The 19,951-nt window shown below is 43.9% G+C and overlaps 1 protein-coding gene across 1 annotated transcript in view; it reads right to left on the bottom strand.

Moving 5' to 3' along the window:
- NOTCH3 (notch receptor 3) overlaps positions 1-19,951 on the bottom strand; it is a 125,875-nt gene that overhangs the window by 52,015 nt on the left and 53,909 nt on the right. The window contains exon 2 of the mRNA XM_089661278.1: positions 15,101-15,182. Coding sequence (XP_089517404.1) covers positions 15,101-15,182 — 82 coding nt within the window. The remainder of the gene's footprint in view (positions 1-15,100; positions 15,183-19,951) is intronic.

Genomic DNA, 19,951 nt, shown 5'->3' with positions numbered 1-19,951 from the left:
AACCACGGCACCATCTGCCTGGAGTTTGCATGTTCTCCTTGTGCCTGCGTGGGTTTCCTCCGGGTACTCCGGTTTCCTCCCATACTCCAAAGACATGCTGGTAGGTTAATTGGATCCCATCTAAATTGGCCCTAGTATGTGTATGTATAAATGTAAGTTAGGGACCTTAGATTGTGTACGCCTCTTCTAAGAGGTTGCTTTGGACAACTATACTTTTCCTCCAAATCTTAAAATATCAATCCAAAGTAATATCGCTGATCAATGCGTTCAAAACTTAAGAAAAAAAAGAGTTAAAATACAGAATGTCCAAAGAATGTGGTCAGTGCTAGAATAGACTTCTAATTTAAAACTAGCACAAAAAAAAAAAAAAAGTGCGCACTAGAGCCAAAAGGAACATTTGCCAAAACACAAAAACTGGAGAAAAGTGTGTGTGTGGGATCGAGACAAAGGATTTCCCAGAATGCTCTGCAACACTAGAACCTGAAAGCCTGTTCTTCCAGTACCGCAGAACCCGACTAGAGGGATATTGAAAGGCAGAACGTACGCCAAGCACAAAAGCCAGACTGGCAAGGACAGGTGGATATATCAGGCCAGATGAAAACCAGATGTTTCTACTAAAGTCCTAATTTCCCACGATCCCCTCTTTGGCCCCCCTTCGTGAGACAGCTGGACTTGGACTTAATCACACAAGAGAGGGATAAATATTTTACTTTCACCCTGCTCTTCCCCTCTTTTCCAAGGGAACACAGACATCCGGAAGGAATAATAAAAAAAAAATTGCAATAAATCATAAGCTGTCAAGAAGTGGCGCTGTCACTCGGAGATCAGCCTCAGGCCGAGTGATGGCATTGTTGCAGCACGGTGTGGGCTGCTGTAACATGACACATTCAAGAGTCAACCAAAAGACATCCAAGCAAACTACATCTTGCCCAATAAAGGCATAGGAGTGTACACTGACTGCAAGAACATGACTGTATCAGATAATCATCTGGCTTGCCTGATTAAAGATCCTCCAACATAACGAGTAATAACGAGCAGGAAACCAAACTTTATTGCATACCAACCAGGGAAGACGGATGGCCCAAGGCAGACCGGTCAGCTGCCCAAAAAAAAAAAAAACCTAAGTGGCAGGTCCCTGCAATAAGAGTTCTTTTACTCCTCTCCATGGCAGCCTGCGTTCTCCATCTTCTCTGTGTTCCACTGTCAGAGCCTCCCAAATGCTCGTCAGCATTTGACACTTCTGGGAGTGTCAGATGCCTGTGTTGTTGGCCCTGTTTCAGTGTTCCGCCAATCACATCAAAACAGGACACAACAATGTTGTAGGTGTTGCAGGAGTGAACCACAGCATGGAAGACACAGGTTTCTGACACTTCAGGAAGTACTGAAAGCTGGAAAGTCTGATGGAGGCTGCTGTGCTTGAACAGCATGAAGGAAATAGACAAGGGCTGCCGAAGAAACGAGTATGATGGCTCTTCTATTGCAATGACCGGCCACTTAGATTTATTTATTTTTTTGTTTGAAAGACTGTGGTAGAAGTCCAAACACTATACTAGCACCCCTTAAGTGAGCACAAGTCTTTTTTCTGGCAATCCATTACATTTTTGAATAATTAAAGCCCAACACTGGAAAATTTGAAAATGCTTCCTTGCAATGGGGAGAGTAAAAGCAGCCCAAGCCAAAGCAGAGTTCCCCTATACTCTGACAGTGAACTGTTCCCTGGGCATCTTCATGCCCAATGCAGGCCTATGGATCCTGCATCGGTCCTAATGATGCCAGGACCTTAAAGAATATGTAAACCTAACATTTCATATTCCTGATATGTGCCTGCTGTACTTACATGAAACAGCATCATGTTCTCTTTGTATTGCTTCCTTTGTGTGTTGCTGCCAGTCCCCCTGCTTTCCTATTAAACACTTACCACACTAAGCAGGAGGACACAGCATGGTTAGTTCTCTAGCTATGCTAGCATGCTCTTCTCCAATCATCATTTTTAGCCTGACACACTTCCTCTGCAAAGCTACTCATTGGTAAGCTCAGTGTGGTGCTGTTTCTCCCCCCCCCCCCCCAGCTTTTATGATGCTGAGAACTGAGGGTCCCTTAGGTCCCTTTCGCACAGGTGGACTGATCCGGTCAGCCTGTCCGTTTTATAAGCAGACCAGATCAGATGCTCCATTGCCATCTATAGAGAAGCGGGTGTAAACAGACACGTGTCCATTTACACCCACCTGCATCCGATCCTACCTGCTAAAAAACAGACGGCTGGCAGATAGGATGACAGTCGGTCCATCTCCATCCGACAGCTCATAGAGGACAGCAGGCGGTGTCTGTGTGCGCTCTGCATAAGCAGAGCGGACACGGGCCTGTCATCTGCTTGCTCAGTGGGGATCAGTAGGCAGATCCCCTGCTGAGCAAGCAGACCCGTTTATGGGTCCGCCCTGTATGAAAGGGGCCTAATAATAATTAAAAAAAGGGAAGTGTTTAGAATGTATTTTTTTTTATATCTATACACAAATGTGTTGCCTTTCATTTCGATTTTAAAATGAATGGGTTGTTTTATGAGGTGAAGGTTTACAATCACTTAAAGAACGGGGGGGGGGGGGGGGGGGGGAGATGCTGCAGGGGTCAAGCAGCAGAGGATTGGGTAATTCCATCTTTTTTTTCTATGTCCCCTAGATCTAAACAAGAAGTTAACCTTGACAGTGGGGTAATTTTCAAGTTTCCTGGAGTTGGACTTCAAAATATACTCACATGTCCATGTCATGTATGCTTTATCATTTCTTAGAATGCTGAATAAATATTATGAACGTACTTCATAGAATGGAAGTACAACTAGGATAAAACACTGGTTGAGATCCGAAAAACTGTATTGAGAAAAACACTGCAACTGCCATTTCTGACTATAATCTCTGAAAATGCTAGGTGTCTGGCTGTCACGCTGACCCTCTTCATTGAATACTTTGAGTCACTGACTCCCAACACATACACAGGTAAAGACTTCTAAGATAAATACACAAAGTACAAACTGTAGTATTCAGAGAATGACATACTCCAAAGGTATTACTGGTTTTGTTTGCAGGCGGAAATTATTATATAGGTAAGCTTTAGATTGGTTTTAAATCCTGCCTCCTGTAATTAATAAATCCGGTCCATCCAGACTGGCTGAACCCACCCCAGATTAAGCTGTAGCTATTTAGATGTTGAAAAGAAAGTTAAGGAATTGATGATATAGAAAACTTTAGTAGCAAACAGTGGTGTTAGTATCTGTAGAATGGCATGAATGTGCAAATCGCAAGAAGGGATGTGCAAATCGCAAGAACGGATGTGCAAATCACAAGACCGGACAAGCAAATCTGCATGTATTCAACAGTGAAAATATTTCACAAACACAGATTTTGTTGTATTATTAGATAGATTTACATTTAGTCATTTGGCCAGATTTCCCCTTTCAAGACTAATGGAAACTATTTTAAACTATTTTAAACTGAGAATGATTCTCTGCTGTGCTCAAAGTCTTCCAACTTAAATGTCAGAGACTTCTTACCATATTGGTGTGTTTGAAGCTTCTGTCATAGATTTCTGTCTTCCAAAAGAAACATCTCTTATGAGATACAAGAACAATTGAGTATTGTCCATGATGCTTGTTTTATTTGCACTAACATCCAAATTTTTAGGACATGCTTTCGGGGTGTGTCCCCTTCTTCAAGGACCAAGCAGTACCGGGTACTGCTTGAACCTTGAAGAAGAGTACACATCCCAAAAGCTTGTCCTTAAAATTTGGAAACTAGTGCAAATAAAACAAGTATCATGGACAATACTCAATTGTTCTTGCTGCAAGTGCACGAAGATACACAAGACAATAGGCAGCAGAGGAACTTGCTGCCTATTTTTACTTTGCCAGTTCATTGGACTTTGAGACCGAAAAAGTCAGGTCAAGTTTTATAAGAGTTTTATATATGACTCTATAGGGGAGAGGCAGCATCCCGGGGCAGAGCTGCCCTAATTAGTAAGGATATATGATGTGTTTGTCAGAGCTGGCTGGCGTACAGCTCTCCACCTAGATCTACCTCCCGCACCCTCAGCCACTAACCAGACCCGTTCAACCAGTTGTGGCTGACGCTCATTCCCACGGCTGTCTGTTTTTAACCTGTTTCAAACGGGTCTTTAAAAGCTTTAAACTCTTGAGATTTGTCTATAAGCGTTTGCAAACATTGACTGCGCTCTCAGATCATAGGGTGCTTCATTCATACATATACATACACACAGAAAAACACAAAAGGGACTTTACTCCACAATGTATAGATAGACATTAATAGGTCTGCTCCCACGCTCTCCCTCATGCACTGCATGGAAAAAAAAATGTTCACAAGCAAAGGGCATAGAAGAAAAAAAAAAAAAGATAAAAACAAAGATAAAACTGATAAAAGTGCAAACAATTGAAAAATTTACAAAGATGTCAGAATAGGATAAATAAGAAACTCTAAAGCTTTCTTCAAGGACGACATGGCAAACATGGTGAGCACTCACAAATATTTGCAGCACACACAGTTTTAAAAAAAAACGCCTCTAGAAACACTTAGGTGTTAACCAATTCCTCAGACTTGCAAGCATTCAGCCAGAAACCCAAGGGCCACCTGCAGCTGAGGTAGGAGTTAAACTATGGGAAGTGCAAGCTGACACCTCCATTTTGAAAGACTGGAGGTCAAAGATGACCGATGGTCCAAGTACTGCTTGTGTGCGGGGAAAAGGTATCCCAAAGCTGGCCATAGACAGATCAAAATTCGGCCAGTTGAGAAGGGACAAGCAGAATTTCGATCAGTGTGTGGTCATCCCTGTTCCTTCTACAAAAGTTGATGAAACAACCTTCTTCTGTGGAACATGCATGCAACATGGAAAACGTGTCGAAAGGTGGTTGCAACCAATTGCGAGTCCCATGGTCAGAATATAACGCCCCAATAGGGGAAGACTGCTCCATCCACCTAGTTTATGTGGATGGAGGAAACTTACCTTTTTACTTTTGTTCAGCCTGCTGGCTGATCGAAAAAAAAAAAAACTACCCATCTATGGCTAGTTGCAGATCCTTTGCTACAATGCCTGTTGGAAAAAAGTGAACACAACTGCAGCATGCAGCAGACCATTGCCCATGTAATCATGATGGTCTTTTCCATACACACTTCTACGTATCAAGGAGCAGAAAACCAATCAAAAATAACTGGGTAGGAACAGACTGCCTGTTTGTGATCTGTGGCCTTCGAGGGGTTTACTTACTGGTAGTCTAGAATCGGCACTCGGGAAATAGAAAAGGATAAAATACTTTGGGTAGCTCAGTCATAGAGTACTTGACACATTTTATGGTAAGATGAGAAGGACATACTAACCAGGCCTGGTGTCCCGGATCAATTAAACCTACATGCAAAGCTGTTCCAGAAAAGGTTAATCTCCCAAACCACAGAGTGATTCATTGTTTAAAAAAAAAAAAAAAGACAAATAAATCTTGCAGGTTTTTTTTCCCTTTCAAAACACATGCCAGAAATTGTTTAATGCAGCTAGTGTTACAGAGGTGGAGTTCTATGGTCAGATAATCACTGTATTCATAGGACATTGTGCCCTACTCTTCTCCTTCGGAATGGCATTGTACTTTGGCTTTTGTGAGCCATCTTGTGACATGCTGCCCAGACGTACTGACACCATCTTGATTTCGACTGTTCGAGCTAATAAATGAAAGTTCCCTTTTAAAAAGGGCCAGTACAATGAAAAGGGTTTGTGTTGCCCAAACAAAATGCAGCTGAGTCACTTAATAAAAGCCATATAATATAGAATTGACTGCTAAGAGCAACTAACTTTTTATAAACCTCAAATGCAAGATTCTTAAAGAGAACCATTCTTCACCGAGTGTTAATCTGATGTAAGAATGCAGCCTGATCCCCCCGGGACCGGCACGTGTAGTTGTTGGATTCTCTCCCTGTCAAAGCAGAAAGGCTAGTCCAAAATAAGACAACAAGGTCTTCATGGTGGTTGGCTGGTTGGTCCCTCAGAGCAATGCTGAGAACTGTTACTGTAAATAAAATGACAGATTCTCTTGGGGTAGATTTAGACATGCATCCAAATCTCCCTTGCCTCTGAACCCCGAGGATGTAATAAGACGCTGCTTTACCACCTGTTTTAACCCCATCAACAATCATGCTGGCATCATGTGCGTTACCTATAGTTGTGGGAGCTTGCGTGCTTTCCCATTCACTTGAATGGGCAGCGTTACATTTCTACAAGTTGGCTGAACCTTGCCACGGGGCAAAGTGAAGCATTGCGGCACATAAGCATTCCTGTCAGCTGCCTATTGTAGCTTAAGGAGAAGGGTGGCTGTCAGTTGGTAAAAACATATTGGGGCAGCACAGTGGCTAAATGGTTAGCATTTCTGCCTGGCAGTACTAGGGTTGCTGGTTTGAATCCCAACCACAGCACCACCAGCCTGGAGTTTGAATGTTCTCCCTGTGCCTGCGTGGGTTTCCTCCAGGTACTCCGGTTTCCTCCCACACTCCAAAGACATGCTGGTAGGTTAATTGTCTCCTGTACTGTCTCAAGGGGACCTTAGATTATATGCCCCTTGAGGGTTAGGGACTGACATGAATGTACAATATATATGTAAAGCGCTGCGTAGGTTGACAGCGCTATAAAAGTACCTGAAATAATAATAACAACATGGCTCAAACACATTTTTGCCCCCCAGCCGCACGTCTAAATCAGACCTAAAGCCGGCCATAGATGGACCAAATCTTGGCCAGTTGAAAGCGGAGATTAGATCCATCTATAGGCAGGCCAATCGTACTCAGGTTGGTCCATCAAGGGAGGGATTCCTCCATCAACACTTACCCATGGTTCCAGAAAAAAAAAAATCACATCATCTATGGCCTGTCTAATGCCCCATACACACAATAATTATTTCTTTGTTCAACCCAGGGGGCTGAAAAAAAAACAAATGGGGCTGGGGGGGTTTGAGCTTGGGTTGGGAGGACAACTTCTGCTTCCGATCGCCTAGACCAGCGGTTCTCAACCTGGGGGTCGCGACCCCTTTGGGGGTCGAACGACCATTTCCCAGGGGTCGCCTAAGACCATCGGAAAACACATATTTCCGATGGTCTTAGGAACCGAGACACCGCTGCTCTGACTCAGTCGATGTGTGGGCGGGATGACACGCTGCCCTGTCACCTGGCCACACCTCCGGGATCCCTCAACAACTCCGCCTCCTCGCCGCTGATTGGCCACCGGAACTGTAGCTCAGGAGAGGCACACAGGCGGCCAATCACCGGCGAGGAGGTGGAGCTTGGAGAGGAGGAGCCGAGCGGCAGCGCGCGTAGATCTAAGAAGATCGAGGGAACTGCCGGAGTAAGTGAAGAGGAGAGCGGCCAGAGAAGGAAGACAGCTGACAGGTAAGTGAGAGAGCGAGCCCAGGCTGGAGCAGGGGTCAGCAAGGTAAGTATCATTGGTGTCAGTGGGAGGAATAGTGCCCCATCATTTGTGTGACTAATACCAACAATGGGGCACTATTTCTCCCACTGACACCAATGATGGGGCACTATTTCCTCCCCTCCCCCCCACTGACACCAACGATGGGGCACTATTCCCCCCCCCCACAGACACCAACAATGGGGCACTATTCCTCCCCCCACTGACACCAAGAATGGGGCACTATTCCTCCCCCCACCGACACCAACGATGGGGCACTATTCCTTCCCCCCACAGACACCAAGAATGAGGCACTATTTCCCCCTCCCCCCACTGACACCAAGAATGGGGCACTATTTCCCCCTCCACCACACTGACACCAATGATGGGGCACTATTCCTCCCACTGACACCAATGATGGGGCACTATTCCCCCCACTGACACCAACGATGGGGCACTATTCCCCCCACTGACACCAACGATGGGCCACTATTCCCCCCACTGACACCAACGATGGGCCACTATTCCCCCCACTGACACCAACTATGGGGCACTATTCCCCCCACTGACACCAACGATGGGGCACTATTCCCCCCACTGACACCAACGATGGGGCACTATTCCCCCCACTGACACCAACGATGGGGCACTATTCCTCCCACTGACACCAACGATGGGGCACTATTCATCCCACTGACATCAGTGATGGGGCACTACTCCTTTCACTGACACCAATGATGTGGCACTACTCTTCCCACTGCAAAATTAGTTATGAAGTAGCAACGAAAATAATTTTATGGTTGGGGGTCACCACAACATGAGGAACTGTATTAAGGGGTCGCGGCATTAGAAAGGTTGAGAACCACTGGCCTAGACCATGGGTGGGCAACTGTGGCCATCCATCTGTTGTAGAACTACAAGTCCCATGAGGCATTTCAAAACTGACAGTTACAAGCATGACTCCCGAAGGCAGAGGTATGATAGGACTTGTAGTTCACCAACAGCTGGAGGGCCACAGTTGCCCACCCCTGGCCTAGACGATCGCAAAGCAAGTGGGAACGGGTACCTGTCAAATTCGGGTACCCCCAATCCACCCACTCCTCAAAGGTGCCAATCCTTCCCCTTTTGGGTGGAGTTCCGCTTTAAAAACTTTCTATAGAGGATACCTGTATAAATTGAAACTTCAGTGTGTTTGCAGTAACACAAATTTTATTTTCTACATTACTGTAAAGATTTGTAGATTTACCACTAGAAGGAGCACTACATTCCACTGCAATCACTCAGCCTCCTTGCTAAACAGCTCCTGAGACATAAATCAGCCACTAAAGGAGTGCACTGGCTTCAGTGACCAGTTAGAGAGGGACAGTATGGCTAACCAGGGTACAGCATCAAAAAATGAGGTGCAGAGCCTGCATATATAATCTTTGGTGACCAAGGGATATCAAATCAGCATATTACAATGATATCGCCAGGCTTCTGTGTTGCAGATGTGCACAGAGTCTATGCACAGCTGCAGAATGTAGGGGGGGGGGCACACAACACAGAAACCTCCGCGCACGCAGTGAATACCTGCACACACACATCTCCAGCGTCTGCTTTTGTTCCATACACCTGTCAGGCACTCCCTGGTACTTCATTCTCCTCCCCACACAAACACACCCTGAGAATACAAGCTGTTCTTCTCTCTCTGCCCTGCGGTGTGAGAAAGACCCATCAAGCTAAACATGAACAAAAAGAACAATGGGCACCTGACCTGTGCCAGCCACCTTCTCCTCACATACAAAGTCTGTAGAACACAATAGAACTTGCTATGACAGCTGTAGACTACAGAACCAGTACAAGGTCGGCAACCACCTCCTCAATCACACTATCCTACCTAAATCTGAAGTCCAGACTAAACAAATATCTTCTGAATACAAGAGCCAAGTGTTTTCCTACTTAGATCCTGATGTTCTTTGAGTATTTCTACCAGATCTGTGCAGTGATTCAGCCTCTTCACATAAGCTTCCTGTAATAAAGACCAGTCATTACTGCTCTGTCCTTGTGCAGAGTGACTGGTCTTCTATCCACCCCTTCTGTGGTTTTCCTCAGACATCCTATAGTGGGTGAATCTGCTGGGACAGACAGTGAAGGGAAATCTACCCTGTGGAAAGTCATGAAGCCCTCAAGAATGTCCTTGGATAACAAACAAGGTCCAGTTGTGCGGTATATGCACATCTCACAGTACAATGCTTGGTGCCTGGATGATCTATTGCCAGGCTCCAGAAGAATCTCAGGTGCTGCCTACATAGGCCAGACCATGAACAATACTGCAAGCTGACCAAGAATGGCACAATGGACATGCTGACTGCCTTTCCCAGCATACTCTGTAATGGTATGTGAATGCAACGGTCCCACCAATAATGGTGGTCTTCACCTTTCGAAAAATGTTCCCAGCACTATACGAACCAAAAGTAGGCCGGGCACAGAGAATCATAACTAGCTGAAGGAGGAGATATTTACTTTATATTCATATAAGCTAGTCAGAGAAGATGGTTTGAATTTTTCCACAATGTAACCAGCACATGAATATGCAAACCCTAGCCTGAGATCCCGACTCCACCATAGCATGTTCCAAATAAAGGAGCAGGGATGAGCAGCAAGTTAGTAACATAGGAATATGAAAAAAAACCCCTGTATCTACAGAACCAGAATAATGTCTATCCCAGATTTAAAAAAATAAAAAAAAAAAAGCCTCCAAAAAAAGGGTGGCTAGCTGGTTTCTACAATCCTGCCAGATTAGGCATGCAGTAATTAATTAATGCAAAAATCAGCACTCATCCAAGGATTGTAAAATCTTCTTTATTAAATAATGGATTAAAACACCATGGTATAAAGAGTGTTGACGCGTTTCAGCTAGGTACAGCCTTATTCATACGGTTATGACGAAGGCTGTACCTAGCCGAAACACGTCAACACAGTTTATACCAAGTTGCTTCAATCAGTTATTTAAGAAGCTGTTACAGTCTGTGCATTCAGACTACATGGTGGGCACACGGGAGTCCTAGCTGCAGAACCATCACTTGCACACAGACATTGGACCTATCCGGCTTAAGTACAGCAAGTTTAATTTTTGATGCGGTCTGCCAATCCCTCACACAAGGCTATTCAATATACAGCACAATGCATGGCTTAACCTTCCTTATACTAATACATAATAACATGTTTCACAACTTATATACAATACAAAGCCAAAAGCATCCTCAAACACACAATATGATGTCCAGAATGCCAAGAAATTCAGAGCACCGTTCCCAAAAGGACAGATGTAATAGGTAATCACAAACATTGACCAAGTTCATACAAAGACAAAAAGATTGTGTTTTTGCCTTTGCGGTTAAACTGGATGCAGAGCCAAAACATTTTTTTTTTGTCCGAGTAGACTGATCCTCTCTATCTGTTCTGAAGACCACTGTCACCAAGAAAATGGCTAAAAGTCCAAAATTGTAAAAAAGGTACCAACTGGCAAGAATATCCACATTTTAAACCCCCTTACTGCTGACTCTCACCAGCCCATTAAGTGGTCCTCAAGGCCACAGGCCAGCTTCCTATCATGTGATCATTCTGATTGGCTGTCACAGTGGTTACCTGATCAGAAACCCATGCAATCAATCAAACAAACCGTGACAAATCAATGCTGGGGGTTCCAAATGAACGCTCTCCCAGCGACAATGACCCAAAGCATACAAGTAATTCAACAAAACAATGGCTGCAACAGCACAGAATACGCCTTCTGGAGTGGCCCAGTCAGAGTCCTGACCTCAACCCGATTGAAATGCTGTGGCATGACCTTAAGATAGCGATTCACACCAGACATCCCAAGAATATTGCTACACTGAAACAGTTTTGTGAAGAGGAGTGGTCCAAAATGACTGCAGATCGTTGTGCAGGTCTGATCTGCAACTACAGGAAACGTTTGGTTGAGGTTATTGCTGCCAAAGGAGGGTCAACCAGTTATTAAGTCCAAAGGTTCACATACTTTTTCCTCCCTGCACTGTGAATGTTTACATGTTATGTGCAATTAAACCATGGCAACATCTAATGTTTGTGTAGTATTATGTTCAGCAGACTGTGTTCGTCTATTGTTGTGACTTAGATGATGTTCAGAGCACATTTTATGCCCAATTCATGCAAAAAAACTCCACGTAATCCCAAGGGGTTCACATACTTTTTCTTGCAACTGTATGTATAGCTGGCAACAATGGTTTGATTTAGTGCCGAGTGAGCAACAGCAATAGGGAGATCTTCAATGGACACATCTGTTCTGGTGACAAGAGGAGGAGACTTCCCCTTTTTTGTAAAACTTCCCTCGCACCTCCTGTTGGGTCTCTGAGACAGGAAGTGAAGAAAAACCCTCCCAACATGACACAGACAGCAAAAAATAAACTGATGTGGGCTTTACAATTACCCTACTCTATCCAAAATTTAAAAAAAAAAAAAACTTCTGGCTATACACTGTATTTAACGAAAGTACACAAAACAGAGGTCCTGAAGCAGTAAAAAGCACTGAACCCCGATATTTCCTGTACAGGAATATCACACCACATGCACAGACTAAGCTCTGCCAATCACTCAGCACTACATTATAAAACATAGACATCACTCCCATCGCTGTCAGGTGTAGCAGTCGAAGGCCGGGATGTTCCAGCTCTGATGCCTAAGGCAGCAACCGAAACAGATCTGCACCTATTTCTAGCATTAACTTTGTATTACACAAGTGTGCACAAAAATCCACAATCCACATCTACCTATTAATGGGTAAAAACGCACATAACAAGTCACTCATTTACCAGCAGCTGTTTTTAGAAATATAAAATGATGTCACCATGAGGTTTCAGTCTTGGGTGGAGGACAGTATGCTGGCTTACTCTCTGACTACTTTTAATTCTCCGGGACCCCAGAATCAGTGTGACCTCGGCAACTTCCTGAGCAGATAGCTGGTGGTGATTCATCCAAAGTCAATATCAGTTTTGTGAAAACAAGACCTTCAACTCCATACCCAACACTATTGAAACATAACAAAAAGGGGAATGCACACATCCTATATAAACTGAAATACTGGGATGTACCGTATGCTGGGAAAGAGAGCAGTGCAAATTTCACTGAAATCCCAATCCCCCACCCTATAGAACAATGGCAAGTTTATTGTACTGATACATACATCCATCCTTTTTTACATTTTTAAATGCTGTTACTTAATAAATGTGCACAGTGGTAAATGGTTAGCACTTCCGCCTGGCAGTACTAGGATTGTTGGTTCGAATCCTAGCCGCAGAACCACCTGCCTGGAGTTCTCCCTGTGCCTGCGTGAGATTCCTCCGGGTGCTCCGGTTTCCTTCCACAATCCAAAAACATGCTGGTAGGTTAATTGGATCCAGTCTAAATTGGCCCTAGTATGTACATGTATGTATGTGTGTTAGGGACCTTAGATTGTGCACCCCTTGAATGTACAATATATATGTAAAGCGCTGTGTAATATGACGGCGCTATATAAGTACCTGAAATAATAAATGTTACACTATCATGGAAACCAAACAATGGAAAAAAGGAATTTTATGGTATAGCTGACAAGTAAATCAACCATGTTTAGCAGCAGCCCCTCTCAACCTTTTTTTTTTTTCTTTTTACAACAAAGGAACCCCTAAAATAATTTTCAAGTCTTGGTAAACCCTTACTAAATCCAATTCACTGGGGGTCAATGCAAAAAATGGTCCTTACGTTGGTGGTTAGTGGAAGGAATGCCACCCTCATGGACAGCTAAAATAATTTCCGTCATACTGCTGGCTTTGCCCAATGGAGCTGGTCATGGAACTATGCAAGGACCATCATATAGGAGGCCAATCAGCCACAGCTCAGGGAACCTAGATCCCTCTGGAGGAACCTTCGGGTTCTACAGATCCTTGGTTGAAAATGGCTGCTGTATGGGAACAAATCATAAAATCCCAGAACTGACGTTACAAATGGGGCAATTCAAACCACGCATATGGTGAAATATCCCCAAGCAGAATAAACAGATCCTAAAACGTGCATGGAGATATTGTTTTTTGCTGTGATAGTTGAATTTGGCCACATCCCCTCCCATCTACCTATTGGTCAGTGGGGCCATCCATCAGGCTAAAAATCAATAGAAAGGCTTGGAACCAGGGGGCAAGCCCAATTTATCCAGTTAAAGCAATTTGGAAAGAGGTTTTCCTGCCTATACCTTGGGTCAGCTGTCATTCTGAGGAATCAGGAAAACAGAAGCACATTAGAATTTGGTCATATAGAAGCAACATTATTCCACATTATCTGATCAACATTCCATTAGATCCGTCAGATCCAGAAATGTCATCAGGAAGAATATACCAGAGCAGGGGCGGACTGAAAACTCATGGGGCCCCCGGGCAATAGGGGATCATGGGGCCCCTGTGTCCTCACCCACACTCAAACTACACCCAAAAAAGCCTATGAAAGGTACCAGGGGCATCTCATGGGGCCCCCTACTTACCCCGGGCCCTCGGGCAGTACCCGAGTGCTTGAATGGTCAGTCCGCCCCTGCCACAGAGTATGCAACAATGCAGCCACTGAAATACAAGGATACCTTGAAATGAGTGATCTTGCCAACAGATCGTAACATGTAAGTAGAAGTAAACAGACCAAATGTCTGCTAGAAATATCTTGAGCGACTTGGCCCTAAATTTGGCTTATTCATTTGCACCTTGAGCAAACCTGTAGTAGTGTAGTAGGGGACTTAGGTATACCTGTATGCGCAAATTGTGGTTATCTGCATGTTAAGTGTTTGTATGCCGTATTTTTAAGGTTCATTTAGGGTTCCGTGTATTTTTTGGGGAGTATGGCCAGGAGTGTATGCTCATTTGTGGCTGCTCAGCCTGTACAGATAATTTATAGGTTCGGAGGCTCCACAGTTGACCACAAGAAATTGCACATGGAGAGATTACCAAAGTTTAGGGACAGATGAGCAATCCTGGATTCAAACAGCCTTCATACAGAGTAACTCAATTGTCTGTAGCCACTGCATGTAATTGCTCCTCGAGTGATTACATGTGAAAAGCCGGAGTGTAAGCCGCTCACGGATTTCTACAGGCCTCCTGTCTGAGGCTGTTTGCAAACACCTGCCTGTACCGGAAGCAGAAATAAGCTGATCTGGGTAGTGTATGTCCATTAAGTGCCATGTGAATGAGCCTTTAAAGTACAAATTCATGTTCGAAATCCCAGCCATCTCAGTAAATGTAACTGTCACACCAATACCCCTATGCCACCCCAGGGGTCCTACTGACCTCTCCCCCCCCCCCCCCCCCCAAGTAAGTGTCTGCTTGTACACTAAATTGAATGGGTCATCTAGAATTACAAGACAAACAATACATGCAAGTCTATGGGAGCTCAGTGGGTGCAGGAGGAGGCAAGTACTGACCTTGGGGTGGGGGTGTCTGGATGTTTTTCCAAGTAACGTGAACTTGTACTTTAAACAATACTTTTTTGCATTTTATTTTCACAGAACTTTCATTACTCTCACAAGTCAAAAATCTAAGTAACAGTCCACAAAGGAATAAACTGCAGTAAACAGTGGAAATGGTGCATTGCCATCTGTAATCCTTTATACATACACTACAATGTAATTACTTACAGACAAGCAGCTTCTCCATTGGAATACATTGTACATCTTGCTCCGTTCTGACACTGTCTGTAGGTATCTAAACATTGGAAGCCTGTGGATGACAAAATGAACTGCTTTTACAATAATGCCATAGTGCCATTAAAGCCAAATAATTCACAAAGCAATCCAGACTCACACAAATTACGGTTTAAAACAAAAAAACAAACAAAAAATCTCAGTATAAAAACTGTTCAATGTTTTCTTTTTGCATTTTGTCTGGTTATTTCACCACTTAAAAATTGACTTCAGTGACATCATCATCATGTTCTGTTCCTCCTTTGGTCTGCCTAAACCGCTATCTCTCCAGCTCCCAGTGCCTGAAACAAGTTAGGGTAGCACAGATGGTTCACAGGGCTTGAACCCCTATTCTCTGCATTACTACTGGTATGCAGGGAAATAACTAGGATGACCAGCTATATCCTGTATCACCTATTTCGCCTCTGGTCCTGATGCAGCATAAAAGTGTGCAAAACATGTTGACCATCTGTATAGGGAAAAATATTATTGACGTAAGTATTTGATGTGCTTTGGTGACCGCATTGATAAATGTGTATTCTAATGCACCTAGCAATTTTTTTTTTAACTTGGGTCTTATGTCAAGACAGGTATATGCCGGTATTAATAAAGTATATATTTTTTGCAATTCTGGGAGTATTTTTTTTCCTATCTGTCCTACCTATTTTTTGCAGTATCTAAAAAAAAAATGTCCAGTATAAGAATACATGCTAACCTAGCACAAATGTAAGACAACCTGCAAAGAGCTTGCAGGCAGTACAGGACCTGGCTATACTGTCTTCAAGGGTGTCTGGATCACAATACCAGATGAACAAAATTAAAAATCTTTGGGCAGGTAGAAGACTTCATAAATAAATGCATCTGATCACTGTATTCAGCAGTTTACATAAAGCGCAGTACTCGGCGCTAGAGATATCCAGAAACTCTGTACTAAACAATGCTAAATAAATGGGGCCTTGAAATGGTGATAGCAGTCACACAGGTTCTGTCATTTGATATTTGTGCTGAACCCTGAGAATGGGAAAGAATCTGAAAGATTTCCCCTGACAAGCACCTACATACACAGGTGCAGATTATCCATTCTACCTAATCAACGGCTCTGGGGATCAGTCAGGGGGAGGCATCCTGCTCTGCATTCAAAAGTTGCTCTGACTCCACTCCAGCCAGACTGATTACTACACACAGTGAATGAAATAAGTATCTGATCCCCTGCTGATTTTGAATGTTTGCCCACTCAAAAAGAAATGATCAGTCTAAAAATCGAATGGTAAGTGTATTGTAATAACACTGAGAGACAGAATAGCAACAAAAAATTCAAAAGAAATGCAGGTCTAATATATTATGCACTGATTTGCATGTTCATGAAGGACATAAGTATTTGATCCCCTATCATTCAGCAGGATTTCTGGCTACCAGTTGTCTTTCATACAGGTAACAAGCTGAGATTAGAAGCAGTCTCTTAAAGTGAATGCTGCTAATCTCATTTTGTTACCTGCATAAAGACACCTGTCCACAGGAGCAATCAAACAATCAGATTCCAAACTCTCCACCATGGCAAAGACAAAAGAGCTGTCCAAGGATGTCAGGGACAAGATTGTAGACCTACACAGGGCTGGACTGGGCTACAATACAGTCGCCAAGCAGCTTGGTGAGAAGGTGACAACAGCTGGTGCAATCATTCACAAATGAAAGAAACACAAAAAACAAAAGTCAGTCTCCCTAGGTCTGGTGCACCATGCAAGATTACACCTCGTGGAGTGTCAATGATCATGAGAACAGTGAGGAATCATCCCAGAACTACACGTGAGGATCTTGGCAATGATCTCCAGGCAGCTGGGACCACAGTTACCAAGAAAACAATTGGTAACGCATTACGCCGACAAGGATTGAAATCCTGCAGTGCCCGTAAAATCCCTCTGCTCAAGAAAGCACATGTCCAGGCCCGTCTAAAGTTTGCCACTAAACATCTGAATGATGCAGAGGAGGACTGGTTGAAAGTGTTGTGGTCAGATGAGACCAAAATCGAGCTCTTTGGCATCAACTGAACTCACCGTGTTTGGAGGAGGAGGAATGCTGCCTATGACCCCAAGAACATCATCCTGTCAAACATGGTGGTGGAAACATTCTGCTTTGGGGGTGTTTTTCTGCTAAGGGGACAGGACAACTGCACCTCATCAAATGGATGATGGATGGGGCAATGTACTGTCAAATCTTGGGTGAGAACCTTCTTCCCTCAGCCAGGGCATTGAAAATAAGTCATGGATGGGTGTTCCAGCATGACAATGACCCAAAACACATGGCCAAGGCAACAAAGGAGTGGTTCAAGAAGCACATTAAGGTTCTGGAGTGGGCTAGCCAGTCTCCAGACCTTAATCCGATTGAAAATCTGTGGTGAAAGCTGAAAGTTCGAGTTGCCAAATGTCAGCCACCAAACCTTAATGACTTGGAGAGGATCTTCCAAGAGGAGTGGGCCAAAATCCCTTCTGAGATGTGTGCAAACCTGGGGGCCAACTACAGGAAACATCTGACCTCTGTGATTGCCAACAAGGGATTTGTCACCAAGTACTAAGTCATGTTTTGTGAAGGGGATCAAATACTTATTTATCTCATGAACATGCAAATCAGCGCATAATTTGTTAGACATGCATTTCTTCTGAATTTTTTGTTGCTATTCTGTCTCTCAGTGTTACAATACACCTACCATTCGATTTTTAAATGGATCATTTCTTTGTGAGTGGGCAAACATTCAAAATCAGCAGGGGATCAAATACTTATTACTTTCACTGTATACATGTAGTGCTGAACAGCGATTGGGCCATTCAATAAAATAGCCAGTGATCAGATCAGAAAGCCTAGAAACAATACAATTATTAGCTGGAATACTTTTTGTTTGTTAACTCAACAGTCATTAAGCAAAGGCGGTAACTTCACATTTCACTATAGTAAAATCTGCTAGATGTGACATTTGAAGGAGGAATGATCGGCTTGGAAGGAAGGGGGTGAAGAAACCCAGTAGGGAGATTTCAAAGCCAAAAATTGTTTAAAGTGGTTGTACAGGAAGAAGTTTTTTTTTTTTTTCCGTTAATGCATTCTCTGCATCAGGGTAGAAAACCTTCTGTGATCTGTTCCTCCCCTCCAAATACTTACCTGAATTTGATCCAGTGCTGTGCCTGAGAGCAGTAACACTGCTATTCCTTTACAGGACAGGCAGGCAGCAACAGGAGCCAATGGCTCCTGCTGCTGCCAGTCAAATCCAGTGAGGAGGGAGTGGGCCGAGCCACACTGGCAATAAACGCACATAGTCTGGCTCATGAGTGAGCATGCATGAGTGCCCCCCATAGCAAGTGGCTTACTAAGGGGAAACTCAGAAGGAAGGAAGAGCTAAGGGCACCAGCAGGGGACCCCAGAAAAGGAGGTTTAGGGCTGCTCTGTGCAAAACCATTGCACAGAGCAGGCAAGTGTGACATGTTTAGAAACTTTACAATCACACTACCTGTCGACCACCTAACTGGGAAAACACGTCATTGGTTTAACGTTTAATACCAGGGCTGCAGCCACTCCAAATGGAGTCCGATTGTGCCCTCTGATGTCTATGGCTGCTTTTAGGCATAAGTCATCAGCTTGTGATTTGAGGAACATGGTTTTTGGAGGACTGACCAATGAAAATCCATTATAGACATCTGGCACAGGACATAGGTTTAAAAGGTTACTACATCCAAGGAATAAAACACACAACAGCAGGAGCAGCAGCTAATAAAAACCAGTCTTTTAAGGTAACAGGTTTCCAGTGAACACGCGATAACCTGTGTTGGGACAGGGTTAATGGAACATTAATATAATAGTTTTTTTTTCCTTCATGTTTTGTTTTAGGGTGGGGAACCGTGGGAATGTTACACCTCTTCGGATTATTTACGGGGATACAAAAATTACGGGTGGGGTTTTGTTTTGTGGTTTGTGTTAACCTGAAATCCTAGACACATACCTGCTATTGAAACGGGACAAAAGCTGCGTCAGGCCTATTGTATTCCTATTAGAGAAGGGGTGGTGTTACTCTATCCATAGGGTTCTGACACAGGCTGTGCTTTTCGGACCGGCCTCTACAATGTACACAACTAAATCTTACCATAGAGGACATTCAACACGGCCTGCTCAATAGCAACCCGCCAGGAACACATTCCTGTAATACAATAGAACATTTTGAGCCACACGGCAATGAAGCGCGATAAACAACCTTTTTACGGAAGGTGCACAACGAGCCTGCGCCTTTAGTATGCGCACTAAAAACGCAAGGCGTAACGCGGATCTCAGATGCTAGCTGGAATACCAGTCTAGCTGGGGAAGACAGGGTAAGAGGGATGGAAAGGGTGAAATACTTGCCTCTGCTGGAGAAAATACAGCTCCAAGATTCCTCCAGTGCTGATGACTAGAACCCTAGGCATTTGTTCCACCTTCAGCAGAGATCACATAACCAGTCAATCGATTCTCCCTCTCTGCAGGCACCATGAATAAAATTCCCTTGCTCATGTGTCCAGGATTTAAAGTGTTACTACACCCAGGACTCTGCATTCACTATATCTGGTCTCCCACGGTACACACAACATGGAAATGCAATTATTTTGGTAAATATAAATCGCTAAATACCTTTTCTCATCAGCAGTTAGAGCAATCTTGTGACTTCTATCAGTGTCCATCAGAGTACTGCTTAAAGCTTGTAGAATGAGTTTTCATTCTGCTCTGGCAGTCCTATGAGGCTACATGACCCCTGACCCTCTGTCTAGACAGTGCTGATTAACCCTGTGCTGATCA

This window comes from Staurois parvus, unplaced genomic scaffold (genome assembly GCF_062004578.1).
Source record: "Staurois parvus isolate SC_StPar_1 unplaced genomic scaffold, SC_StPar_1.0 ptg001328l, whole genome shotgun sequence".
NCBI classification, from domain to species: Eukaryota; Metazoa; Chordata; class Amphibia; order Anura; family Ranidae; genus Staurois; species Staurois parvus.
Note: the sequence above shows the minus strand (reverse complement) of the source record. Positions and strands in the feature narration are given on the sequence as shown.